The sequence below is a fragment of the Culex quinquefasciatus genome, chromosome 3 (genome assembly GCF_015732765.1).
Source record: "Culex quinquefasciatus strain JHB chromosome 3, VPISU_Cqui_1.0_pri_paternal, whole genome shotgun sequence".
Taxonomy (NCBI): Eukaryota; Metazoa; Arthropoda; class Insecta; order Diptera; family Culicidae; genus Culex; species Culex quinquefasciatus.
Window position 1 is genome coordinate 65,022,768 of NC_051863.1, and position 12,223 is coordinate 65,034,990.

The following is a 12,223-nucleotide window of genomic DNA, read 5'->3' on the forward strand; positions in this document are numbered from 1 at the left end:
CACGGAGATAAAAAATAAAGAAAAAATAAATTTCATGCGAAAATTGACATTTTCTTTTTTTCTCCGTGTTCGCACCAATACAGCCTTACAAAAACAGCCCAACCTGTCTTACAGTAACCTTGCTAGCATGCAACCCATCGTTAGAAAAGCAATCAAAAAACCATTCGTACGCGTCCAAAATATTAAAGATCTGACAACCCTATCAAAAGCTATGATTCCTTAAGTGTGAATTGCACGATTTTTGGATGTGAATCTTGAATATTTTGATGAAAATGAATAACGACTGAATCAATCATGCGACTCATCGTTGGAAACTTGATCAAAAGAACCCTTGCAATAAGTGCAAAAAGTTGAAAATCTGACAACCCTATTAAAAGCACGGATACGTCACGACTGTCATCCACATATAAAGCGATTGAAGTCAAAATCGAACCAAGATCGAACCAAGTTTTTAGCGCGTGGCGTTTGAAAAGGTCGTATGCGCATTGGACATAAATTACAAAAATAAAAACTTTTTTCAGTCTTTTTTTCCTTGAAAAGACTTACGTTTAATCCTAGGCTTAATCTCAAATTTGAACTTGGGAACCATTTAATTACATCGAGAACCTAATGTTGGCAAATCAGCACATTGGTGTTAAATTACAGCTAGTTTAAATAATTTTCTACTGAAATTTAATAAGTATTCTAAAAGCGTAATTAATTTTAACCCATCAGTCAGAACGGATCAAACCGAGGATCAAACTAATTTTATTTTGTTTCTAGGAAACTTAAGCTATTCAGTTGATTAGTTCAGTTCAGTGTGTTGTGTTGCGTTATGTTGTATTGCTTGAATAGTCAAGCAGAACTTTGATTTATTCATCTAATAAATGTTAAATGTGGAAAAAACGTAATACCTACTTGTAACTAACTCGCAAAGACAGTGAAAACTAACAAAAACATAATTTGGGAACAAAATTTATGTAATTATGTCATACGATCTTTTCAAAAACCACACGTAAACAATATTGACAGCGCCTCTGACGAGGACTTCAGGAAACTGCATGCGTGTCAGATCCCTGATTAAAAGTTTATTTCGTGCTTTCCATTTCATTAGGGCACAAAATTTTGTAAACAAGAGTGTATCCCTCTCACACCTTATGCAAACTGTCATTTGAGTGAAAGGGATACATTATTGTTTACAAAAGTTTTGTGCCCTTTTGAAATGTTAGGCTCCATTTGACGAAGGATCTGAGATATTTAAAAGGAGTGTGATATATAAAAAGCAACAGCGCAACTTAAACATAAATTTATATATTTACATTAACTTTAAAATCTCATTATGAATCACCACAAAAGATTACTCTACTGAGAAAAACTGCAAATGAAAAAAAAAAACGTTAAAAAGACGCACAACAAGCTCCATGTAAACCCCACCTCAGAAGCACTTGCTCTGCGACGACCGCGTAGATTCCCTTCGATTCATTGTGGTTGCACTCCGCCCAGCATCACCACCCGCCCCTTCCTCGTCATCGCTCAGAAAATCACCAATATCTCCATCATCCTCCTGATCATCGTCGTCGTCCATCTCGTCCGGTTCCTGCTGCGACAACAGCAGATCCCCCCTGAGGTCCTTGTTCTTCAGATTCCCCATCCAGAACACGTCCGAGCAATCGTTCGCCGCCAGCACCGCTTTCACGCTGTAGATGAGATTTTCAACGGTTTCCCGTATGAAGGGGACCTGCGCCGCCAGGCTTTTGTCCTTGGCGCTCTTCGAGTGGCAGCAGATGTTGTGCAGGTAGCGCGTGCTGTGCTGCAGAGTGCTGAGTAGGTGCGAGACGCGATCGGCGGACGCTTTCAGCATGTCTTCGAGGGTTTTGAGGCCCAGCTGTTGGAAGAGCTTGATGTAGGTGTGGCCGTAGCGCATGTAGCAGCCGTAGATCTTGAAGTTGTCCGCTTGTTTGGCGACCTCGGAGAACTGTTTGAGGATTTCGCAGGACTGCTCCCAAAGGACAAATCGTTGGACGGTGGTTTTGCGCGATCGCAGCTCGGCCTGGAGGTGCGCGAGGAACGCCTTGGCGAGTTCTTTGAAGAGCAGGGGGTAGTGCGGTCGCTGGAGTCCGGCAAGTAGGTGGGTGTCGTTTTTCGACGCGAGTAGATCTTCGGCTAGCGCTTTGGTGAGCCGTTTGATCTTGGTGAAGTCGGCGATCACGAAGGTTCCCTGGAGAAGCTGGTTCAGGTGGTTGGTGGTGCCGGTTTTGCGGTGGAAGTCGGTGCAGATAAACTTTTGACAGAAGGTCGCGATCGTTGATGCGGAGTTGGCGGAGGGAGCGCTGGATTTGAGGGTGATGGCAAAGTTGTAGAGGCAGTTGGCGCTAAACAGGTCTTTGCAGGCGTTTTTGTGACTTAGTTCCGAAGACAGGATCTGCTCCACGAGCGCGTCGTTGGTGTCATCGGCGTCGGAAGATGGTGTCAACTTGTTCAGGATGTTCAGCGTTTTCTCCAGCAGTTTAGGGTTCAGCTTGACCAACTGAACGATGCCGGTGAAGCAGCGAAGTGACCAGTTGAAGCAACTCGTTAGCGCTTTGAACTCCACTTGGATCTCTTTGTCCGTGGAATGGCTCAACTCGCGACGTTTCGCTTTGATCTTGGTGTAGTTCTCCACGACGCGGGGCAGAACCTCCAGGATAGCTTCCACTTTATACGGAAAGTGCTGCTTAGCTCGCGAGCTGACCTTCGCCTCGATTCCGCTGGTGAGGGTCTCGAGCAGAAAGCGATACTCGGGTAGTCCCAACGCTTGGCCAATTCGATCATCCGGAAGCTTGTGGTCTAGGATCAACGTCTCCCGCAGTAGCGCAATCGTGTTGCCGTCCATCGCTCGAAATCCTACACGATAGCGAGCCAGTACGGATTCGCAGTCCGCGTCAGCTCCGTCCGCCGAACGATTTCGGTTGGTCTGGTCCAGCTGAGTTCGGGTTGCGTTTTGGGTGGCGCTCGGCTTTGCGGACGGGTCACGGCCAAAGCGGGCCACTGCCTTTGGCGGAGGTTTGGTCAAGAAATCGCAGATCGGTGGAACGTAGTCGAAGTCTACGGAGCGAAGAAGTCCCGCGAGGCGTTGTTCGAGATGAACGAGTGAAGACAGCCGTTGGATCACCTTTTTGTGCGTTGCCTCGTCCGATTGCTCGATGAAGGCGTTGATTAGCTCGCGGAACCAGTTGGCCACGTAAAAGTACGCGTCCAAAATCTGCCGACAAACGTCCTCTTCGAACGTCTCGAGCAACGTCTTCTCGTCCGGTTCGTCGTAGAAGGTCGGAACTACGATGGCGCAGCCCAGCAGGGCGTTGATCGACTCCAAGTTGCCCTCGTACCGAATCTCCTGCAGTGACTTCATCAGCTTGAACATCGCCAGGAAGAAGCACATGGCCGAGTACCGGCTCGCATGCTGCAGGACGTCAGCGATGTTGACCGCTATGGCGTACGCTTCCGCGTTTGTGTTCTCAATATCGGTCGCTTCGTTGATGCACAACTTTTTGGCGAACTGCACCACGTCTCCGGTTGGGATTTCCTCGATCACGAAAAAGTTCTGGAACTCGTTCGTAATGACGTCGCACAGCCACACCGTGAAGGCTCGTTCCGGTTTTCCGACGCGGTTCCTGAACTCGTTCAACATTTCCGCGAGTTCGTCGTAGCAAAGCGCTAAAATTTCGTTCGATTCGTTCGAGGACGCGATCATCAGGTTAAACATGTTTCCGATTTCACGACCTGCGGCGGTTGGAATGTCCGTAGCGGATTCGATGGTTTTGTCCGAGTCGAAACTGGACGACAGGTCGGGCGGATTTTCGGCCGAATTCTTCAGCAGATGGTGAATCATCCGAACGACTCCAATGACGCCCTTTTTCTTGATTTCCTTGTGATTGCTGAGCAGTTGCTTCTTGATGATAATGTTGATGCTGTCCCAGGACTCGTTATCGCTGATGGGCTGATCTGGAATCTGGATCGCATCGCAGATTATGCTCACCGCCGAACGGTACTGCTCCAAACTCAGATCCGTCGATACGTCCATCATCTTCAGCAGAATGTGCGCACAATTCCGGATATCATTCGGGTACTTTTCGTGGATGTTCGACAGCGAGTTCATGCAGACCGCGATCAGATGATCGTTTCGTGCTGCTTCGTTGATGAGTGCCATCTCGCACATGAATCCAACCAGCTTGTTCAGCACCAACTTGTTGTTCATGCTGTTTGCCGAAAAAAGGTAACTCATCGACATGACGCCAAATTCGCACACCTCGGTTTGTCTCTCCTTCAAACAGGACTCGACAAAGTCCAGCACGCAGTCCATGTGTGTCTTCAGCACGGCTCCGTACCGCTTCGTCAGCTGCTCCATGTGGTCCACCGTCAAGTGTTGCTTCTTCAACTTGTTGGCCAGAATCTTCTGTATCACCCCACTTTTCAGCTCGTTCACCGTCAACATCATCAACAGAACCAGCAAATCTACCGCCGTGTGCGACTCCTCGTCCGTCAACATCCGGGAAAACTTGACCCAGGCATCGTACAGCACACCCGATACGGTCAACGCCTGGTAGATCGATTGGAAAATCTCTTCCAACTGTTTCTCACCGGCGTCCTCGTGCCGCACCAACCTCTGCACTACCTGCCGAATCTCGTAGATATTCTCGTGCAACGTGTCAACTTCTGCGCCGTTAAACTTCAGCAAAAACTTCACCAGCGCCGGGTACACCTCAACCGGACATCCGCCCTCCACAAAACCCACCACCTTCTGCCGGGTAGACCTAAGCGTAGACCCGCTCAGGCACATCTGGCAGAAGACCGTCAAATTGGTCGACGTAAACAGCTCGGCCGCTCGCGGTAACAACTCCAAAATCTTCCCAAACGCTTCGTCCTGCTTGGAAACGTCGATAACGTCCTGCAACGACACGATCGCCTCCCGAACCAACGCACCACTCTGACAGCGCTCCAGCACCTCAAAGTACTTGTTGAACACAAAGCTCCCGTGCACCGTATGATCAATATACTTGATCTGCGACAGCACCAACCCCGTCAGGTTCAACCCGCTCTCCCCTCCGTCCCGAGCCAACCGCTCGACGCACTCAAACAGCACCGTGATCAACTCCAGCTGCATAAACTCCACACACAGCAGCATCTTCATCAGACTTTCCTGGACCGGCTTCAGGTCGCCCGTGTTTCGGTTCTGCAGCTGGCAGCACTCCAGCAGCTTGCGGAACGGTTCGCCGCCGGCACGGCTCGTCTGCTCGAAACCCTTCACAAAGTCCTGCACGTTGCGGGGGTAGTCCGGCGAGGTGCGCAACATGGAGCGGACGGTGCGGACGAACGCGATGGGTTCGCAGCGCAGCACGATCGAAGTGGGATCGTCTAGATCCACCTGGTGGGGGGGATGGAAACTGAGTGTTAGCACTCTGATATTTAGCTTATTTAGCTAACATTTCAAGCATGGAGTTATTTGAAGCGATCTGTGCGACTGGCACAGCCCCGATCACTTCTAAAGCCATGGAATTGACGATGCTGTGGAGGGCTACCAGAGCTTCCACAATGTGATCGGAGTCGATGTTCGGTACTCTGTATATCTACCATCCCAGTCACAAAATATTCTTGCAGTGCTGGTTCTTCCAGAATCCTGCTAGAACGGTGGAACATTTCATCTAGAATGCTGTCCAGCTCTGTAAGAACTCTGCTAGAACGTCGTGACTGGGATAACGTGATCGATTTGAGAGGATTTTAGTGCCAGATTCGGTGTTCTCTTTAATTGCAAAGAAGGTGTTACAGATAGCCAGTTCTCGTACTACGGCAAACAAATTGACAAAACGGAGACCGTCGTCATTCGAGCGAGGATGAAAGCTTTCTTTGGCTATGGCAGTCCTATCAAGAAGCTCGTAGATAGCATCGATCAGGCGGAGATTCTGGCCATTGATCGCCTTCCACATGATGACTCGTTCCAGCTTTTAATTTAGTAGATGTGGTACTTGAAAGAGCTGCTGGCAATGAGCCGAATTTTCGTCCTGATTTTCTTCTTTCGTTTTTCTGAGTTAGTGATTGCTAGTCTTGAACTCAACGTCTCACCCCGATCGTTATACCTGACACTGGAGCAGCACATGCTCGAAATAGTTGACCGGAACGCGGCGGGACGTCCGCGCACTTTGCGACTTTTGCAGATTGGTCCGCTGCGACAGGTACCGCCGCTGGCTGCACATCTGGCTGGCCGGGACCGAAAACTGGCTCGACCCGAACGGATCGTCGTTTTCCCCAGCTGCCGCCGCTGCTGGTCCGGAATCCACGCGAGGCACCTTCTCCACCGGTTCCGACGGCGGCTGGCCATCACTGCTGGACTCCCGGATGGTGGCCAGGTCGGAGGATTTCTTCGCCAGCAGTGGCGTTTTGCGGTTTTTGAACATTTCCGGCTGTGTTTCTCTCACTCGCTGGATTTAAACTTTCAAATTCAAAACATAAACAAGAAACGACACGAAAACATAAACGGACCGCAGCGCGCGCAAACTGCGTGAACGTGCCCCGGCCGTTTGACCTAATCGGAGGGTGGCGGTAATTTCCGATACCCCACACGAGTTTTGACAGTTGCAGATGTAAACAAGCGAGTGGAATTTGGTTTGTTGTGATGCTGCGGCTTGAGGCGTAATCGGGCTGCGTGTGAAAAGTGTTGGAATAACATTTTTATTTGAAATTGTGATCAATAGTTAAGAAAATGTCCTGTAACTATGCGGAAGGGTTGTCGGATTACAAACATAAGGGAATTCTGGGAGTTCCTGAGGTAAGATACCTATTTGAAATAACTTGGAGAAATAAATACAAAACGAACAAAACTGTTAGCGTAAAGGGGGTAGACACTTAGTTCTACGTCGTCGGTTCTACCTAGGTATATTGAAGGAAAAAAAAGAAACCATCAAATTTTAAAATAATAAAACAAGTTTAGAAATTGAGAAATTTTAATATTTTTAAATTTGAGTTATAAAATTGAATAAAAAATCAAAAAAATCGAAATTTAAAAATTCAAGTGTATATTAAAAATTGGAAACATTATGATAACAATATTCAAACCTTGAAAAAAATAAATAAAATAAATGTAATAATTTTAAAATAGAATAATTACGTTATGTGATAATTAAAATAAATATGGTTTAATAACTTTCCAATTCCTAAATTTTCGAATGGCTAAATTTTTATTTTATTTTTTCGATGAATTCCGACCCGAATTTCATGAAAAAAAGTTTATAATTAGCCAACTCCGATTTCGACTTATGAAGATTTAAGGGAAATATACCCTTTCTAATCAAACACCAACTTCGTCATATGGAGAATTTGATGCTCGATTAAAGCTTCAAAATCACTTTTTAGGCTATAAACTTACCAGCAACAGCACTGCCTCGAGTAAGCACGTAAATTTATGCCATTTACTGGCCAAAAAGATCAAATTTTATGCACTTTTGATCATAATTTCTATTTTGCGAGACCATTTCTCATCATTTCGGTGGCACACACATCCACACACAAGATCAGATGTTAAGAGCGAGTCCACGAACAGGGCATACCCCTTTGTATGGGACGTCGTTTGGACCTCACCAATCTGCCTGAAATTTTCAGGGGTTGTTTGTACATATAAAACTAGCATCTGGCCAAAATATGAGCACTCTAGGTCAACGGGAAGTGGGGCAAATCGGGACACAAAGTTTGAAGGTTCAAAAACGTCAAAAATCGTAAAAGGCTGTAACTTGGGCAAAATTCAATTTAATTTAAAAATTCAAAATGCATCTGAAAGAGCTTAAAAAATGCAACAAAATGCAGGATAGAGCACCCCAATTGGTTAAATCTAAAGGGAGTTATTGACATTTTAGTGAAAAAATAGCATAATTTTCAAACTCAAATAAAAAAGTGTTCCATCCAGATATCAACTCGGTTCGACCTGCATCTTGTAGGGGACATCTGGGACTACCATCTGAGACTGAGAACGCTTTGGGTAAGGTTGTTTAACACATCAAATAGATACTTTTACTTTTAGTGAATTTTTTGGTTGTAAATTTTTGCTCGGGGGACCCCTAAGATCCCATTTTCTGATGATAATTTTATCATATTCGTGTTCCTGAGACAATTTCACAATAGAAACATGCATAAAAATGTTTATTTTCATCCATTTTAACACTTTGAAGAATGAAAGTTAAAAAAAATTGAGATGCTGCTTTTTTTCTGGTGTCATCTAGTATCCTTGGAAACGAACTTGAATTTCAATAAATGTGAATCGAAGATTTTTTTTTAACTTTCATTTTTTAAAGGGTTAAAATGGATGAAAATAAACATTTTTATGCATGTTTCTATTGTGAAATTGTCTCAGGAACACGAATATGATAAAATTATCATCAGAAAATGGGATCTAAGGGGTCCCCCGAGCAAAAATTTACAACCAAAAAATTCACTAAAAGTAAAAGTGTCTATTTAATATGTTAAACTGCCTTACCCAAAGCGTTCTCAGTCTCAGATGGTAGTCCCAGATGTCCCCTACAAGCTGCAGGTCGAACCGAGTTGATATCTGGATGGAACACTTTTTTATCTGAGTTTGAAAATTATGCTATTTTTTCACTAAAATGTCAATAACTCCCTTTAGATTTAACCAATTGGGGTGCTCTATCCTGCATTTTGTTGCATTTTTTAAGCCCTTTCAGATGCATTTTAAATTTTTAAATTAAATTGAATTTTGCCCAAGTTACAGCCTTTTTAAGATTTTTGACGTTTTAGAACCTTCAAACTTTGTGTCCCGATTTGCCCCACTTCCCGTTGACCTAGAGTGCTCATATTTTGGCCAGATGCTAGTTTTATATGTACAAACAACCCCTAAAAATTTCTGGCAGATTGGTGAGGTCGATGCGAGATGGGTATGCTTTGCTCGTGGACTCGCTCTTAACTGCTTAACGAAAGTCGCCATCAATATCTTTTCACTTGCGCTAACGATTTCAAAGCGCTTAAGATATAAAATTGCTTCCAATTACCAGCAACATTTTGTAATCATTTTGCACATTAGTCAGCCACTCACTTGAAAAATAATCCCGAAACATGTAAATAATTCGCAAGTGCGAAAAAAAAAACAAACGCGCCAAGTCTTTTGACGTTTGACTTTTGACGACCCATTCCAATCGAAGGCTGAAGAAAATCGAGCGAGAAGCGAAGGCGAAATAAGAACAAAGGGTACGTCGCACCAGCAGCCAGAAAACTTTCTCTATAAATGCTACTTTTCGTGAGTGTTCGCTTAAAATTTCATCAAAATTGGCAGCACTAAGCAGACCCAAAAGAGCGCTGGAAGAAAAAAAGAACTAAGCTGAAAATAGAAAAATGGGCATGGGCCAATGCATTCTCGCCTGATTAGAATACATTTGGGAAATATTTTTTCTAAATGATTGTAAAAGGAATACAATAACCTTTAGTAAAAGTGAAAATAAACAGAAACGTTCACAACAAGTTGTTCTACTCGTTGGTGTAGGTGGTTATTAGGCTTAAAATTTGTATTTTTATTTTATTTAGGCTTAAAATGGGTGTATTTCCCCCCTAGCAACTCTGTCTCATGGCGAAGTCAATTATTCACAAATTTGGGCAGACGGAGAAAACTGACAGGTTTTTTTTTTAATAACTCCACAAGGTTTTCGACGACGAAGAAGCTATAAACGAGAAATGTGACCAGTTGGCAAAATGGATCCTAGGATCGAAGCACGTCGTAGTTCATACGGGTGCTGGCATAAGCACAAGCGCTGGCATTCCGGACTTTCGCGGACCAAACGGTGTCTGGACGCTGGAGAAGCGCGGTGAGAAACCCACGGTAAACGTTGCCTTTGACGAGGCCATCCCCACGGCCACCCACATGGGGCTGAAGGCCCTGGTGGAAGCTGGCCACATCAAGTACGTTGTCAGTCAGAACATCGACGGGCTGCACATGCGATCCGGTCTGCAGCGAAAGAACCTGGCAGAACTGCACGGAAACATGTTCATCGAACAGTGTCTGAAATGTCGCCGGCAGTACGTGAGGGCCACACCTGCGCCAACGGTGGGGAAAAAGCTTACCGGAGACGTCTGCCGGGGAACCAAAAATAGCCGAGCCTGCCGCGGAGGCAACCTGATTGATAACATTCTGGACTGGGAGCACGACTTGCCGGAAAGCGATCTGGATTTGTCGTTTATGCACTCCACTCTGGCAGATCTGAACATTTGTCTCGGAACCACGCTGCAAATCGTCCCCAGTGGGAATCTGCCCCTGCGGAATAAACGCTACGGCGGACGGTTGGTCATTTGCAACTTGCAACCAACGAAGCATGTAAGTTGACTCAAATCGACTTTGTTTCAATCAAATCTAACTTTTTTAATATTCTCAGGACAAAAAAGCCGATCTCATAATCTCGACGTACGTGGATACGATCATCCAGAAAGTGGCGAAAAAGCTGGGCGTTGAAATCCCCGCCTACACGCCCGACATGGATCCCACCAAAGAGAAACCGACCACGAGTCTTGAGTGGACCATACCGACGGACGAGGTAAAAGCGCTGGACAAGATTTACGCCAAAACGGTCAAAGAGCTTGCCAAGACGAAGAAAAAGACGGCGAGTTCTGCTCGGGATGAAAAGGAGGAGTTTAAATTTAAGGCCAAAAAGCTGAAAAAGGATACCTCGGGTGAAGGAGGTAGAGAGGGGGAGATGATTAAAGTGGAAAATGAATTAAATTACTAGAATATGAGTTTTGTAAATATACGATTGTAGAAATCTTCGAAACCCCAATGTATTTGTATTTCTATTCCAAAAATATTCATAAGGGCAATCTTTTAACGTATACAGAGACATCTTTAAAGTGGAATATGATAAAACTACAAACAAACAAAAACATTAAACAAACTAAAAAAATCGGTTAGAGTACATCAAATTCAATTTTTCAATTCAATAGTGTTTTTATTAGAATTTAACTGTTCTGCTCCAGGATGTTACATTTGCAATTCAGAGATTTGGAGAACCTTTCAACTGAGATCAATTCATAAGCCTTTGCAGGGAGGATACATATTTCTACGTTTAGATTTTGCTAACTGGGTGTTCTTTTAGGGAAAATAATTTTTGAGAAAAAAACCCTAGATCTATGTTTGGCTTAAAAACTAATATCACAGTTGTTGGCGGAGGAGTGCTTCGATGAGCGGATTCGTTGACATCCCACACGAAGTCCTGAAGGTTCTCGTTGCCCTTTCGATGCTTGCGTCAACGGTGTCGACGCCGGCCAGCTTGTGTAGATCGTCGGTCGGGTACCACGGGTCCAGGTTGTGCACCATCTTGAGCAGCTTATTCTGCTTCACCTGGAGTCGCTTACGGTGCGATTTGGCGCAGTTGCCCCAGACCGCAGCAGCGTAGGTCAGCATTGGACGGATGATGCACTTGACCACCAGCGACTTGTTCTTGATGCTCAGCTTCGACCGCCGATTCAGCAGGGAGTAGAGCGCTTTGGTGGACCGATCCACCTTCCCGATGATGTAGTTCACGTGCTTGTCGTACTTTAGCTTCTTGTCATGCACCACTCCCAGGTACGTGACTTCGTCGTCCCACGTTGCAGGCTGGCCGTTGACGCTGATCGATCTGCGGGGAAGGTGCCGAGCAGCACGCCTCCTGGTGAAGAAGATGGACTGGGTTTTCCCAGCGTTCAGCTTGATGCGCCACTTCCGCTGAAACTCCTCGAGGTTGTTCTGTGCCGCTTGTAGGTGGGTGACGACGATCTTCGGGTCCTTGTCCGATGCCAAGTATGCAGTGTCATCCGCAAAGAATGCGTACGACACTCCATCGATCATCGGCACGTCGGAGGTGAGGATGTTGTAGAGAGTCGGGCTCAGCACTGATCCTTGGGGCACGCCGAAGGGGATGTTGTGGACGGAAGAACGCTCGCCATTCACCGTCACCGTAAACGAACGATTTGTCAGGAACGACTCGACGATCTTGACCAGGAACGGCTGGAGGTTCGAGCGGAAGAGCTTGTAGACCACGGCGTCCTGCCACACGGAGTCGTAGGCTTTTTCGACGTCGAGAAGGATCATGCCGGTTGACTTCCCCGCCAGGAAACCGCGCTCGCCCGAGATACGGGCGAGTTGGTGCACCGTTGAGTGCCCCGGCTTGAAGCCGAACTGCTCGTGTGGAATGAGTTGCTCCGTCTCCAGGTGACGGTTTATCCGGACGAGGATCACCCGTTCCAGGAG

At 45.8% G+C, this 12,223-nt stretch overlaps 2 protein-coding genes across 3 annotated transcripts; one reads left to right on the forward strand and one right to left on the reverse strand.

Moving 5' to 3' along the window:
* Positions 1-1,336: 1,336 nt before the first annotated feature.
* On the reverse strand, positions 1,337-6,471 carry LOC6050278 (Fanconi anemia group D2 protein). Of its 2 annotated transcripts, XM_038263685.1 has the most exons (3): positions 6,090-6,471; positions 1,414-5,380; positions 1,337-1,354 (listed from the first exon to the last, which is right to left on the reverse strand). In XM_038263685.1, exons 1-2 carry the CDS (start codon positions 6,405-6,407, stop codon positions 1,415-1,417), a joined length of 4,284 nt encoding a protein of 1,427 aa, XP_038119613.1. In that variant the 5' UTR covers positions 6,408-6,471; the 3' UTR covers positions 1,337-1,354; position 1,414. The 2 variants fall into 2 exon arrangements, with proteins under 2 accessions (XP_038119613.1, XP_001866903.2); XM_001866868.2 differs by lacking the exon at positions 1,337-1,354 and having other exon boundaries at positions 1,400-5,380.
* A 123-nt stretch (positions 6,472-6,594) lies between these two features.
* On the forward strand, positions 6,595-10,744 carry LOC6050267 (NAD-dependent protein deacetylase Sirt6). Its single transcript, XM_038265693.1, has 3 exons — positions 6,595-6,778; positions 9,650-10,318; positions 10,377-10,744. Exons 1-3 carry the CDS (start codon positions 6,713-6,715, stop codon positions 10,725-10,727), a joined length of 1,086 nt encoding a protein of 361 aa, XP_038121621.1. The 5' UTR covers positions 6,595-6,712; the 3' UTR covers positions 10,728-10,744.
* The last annotated feature ends 1,479 nt before the right edge of the window (positions 10,745-12,223 follow it).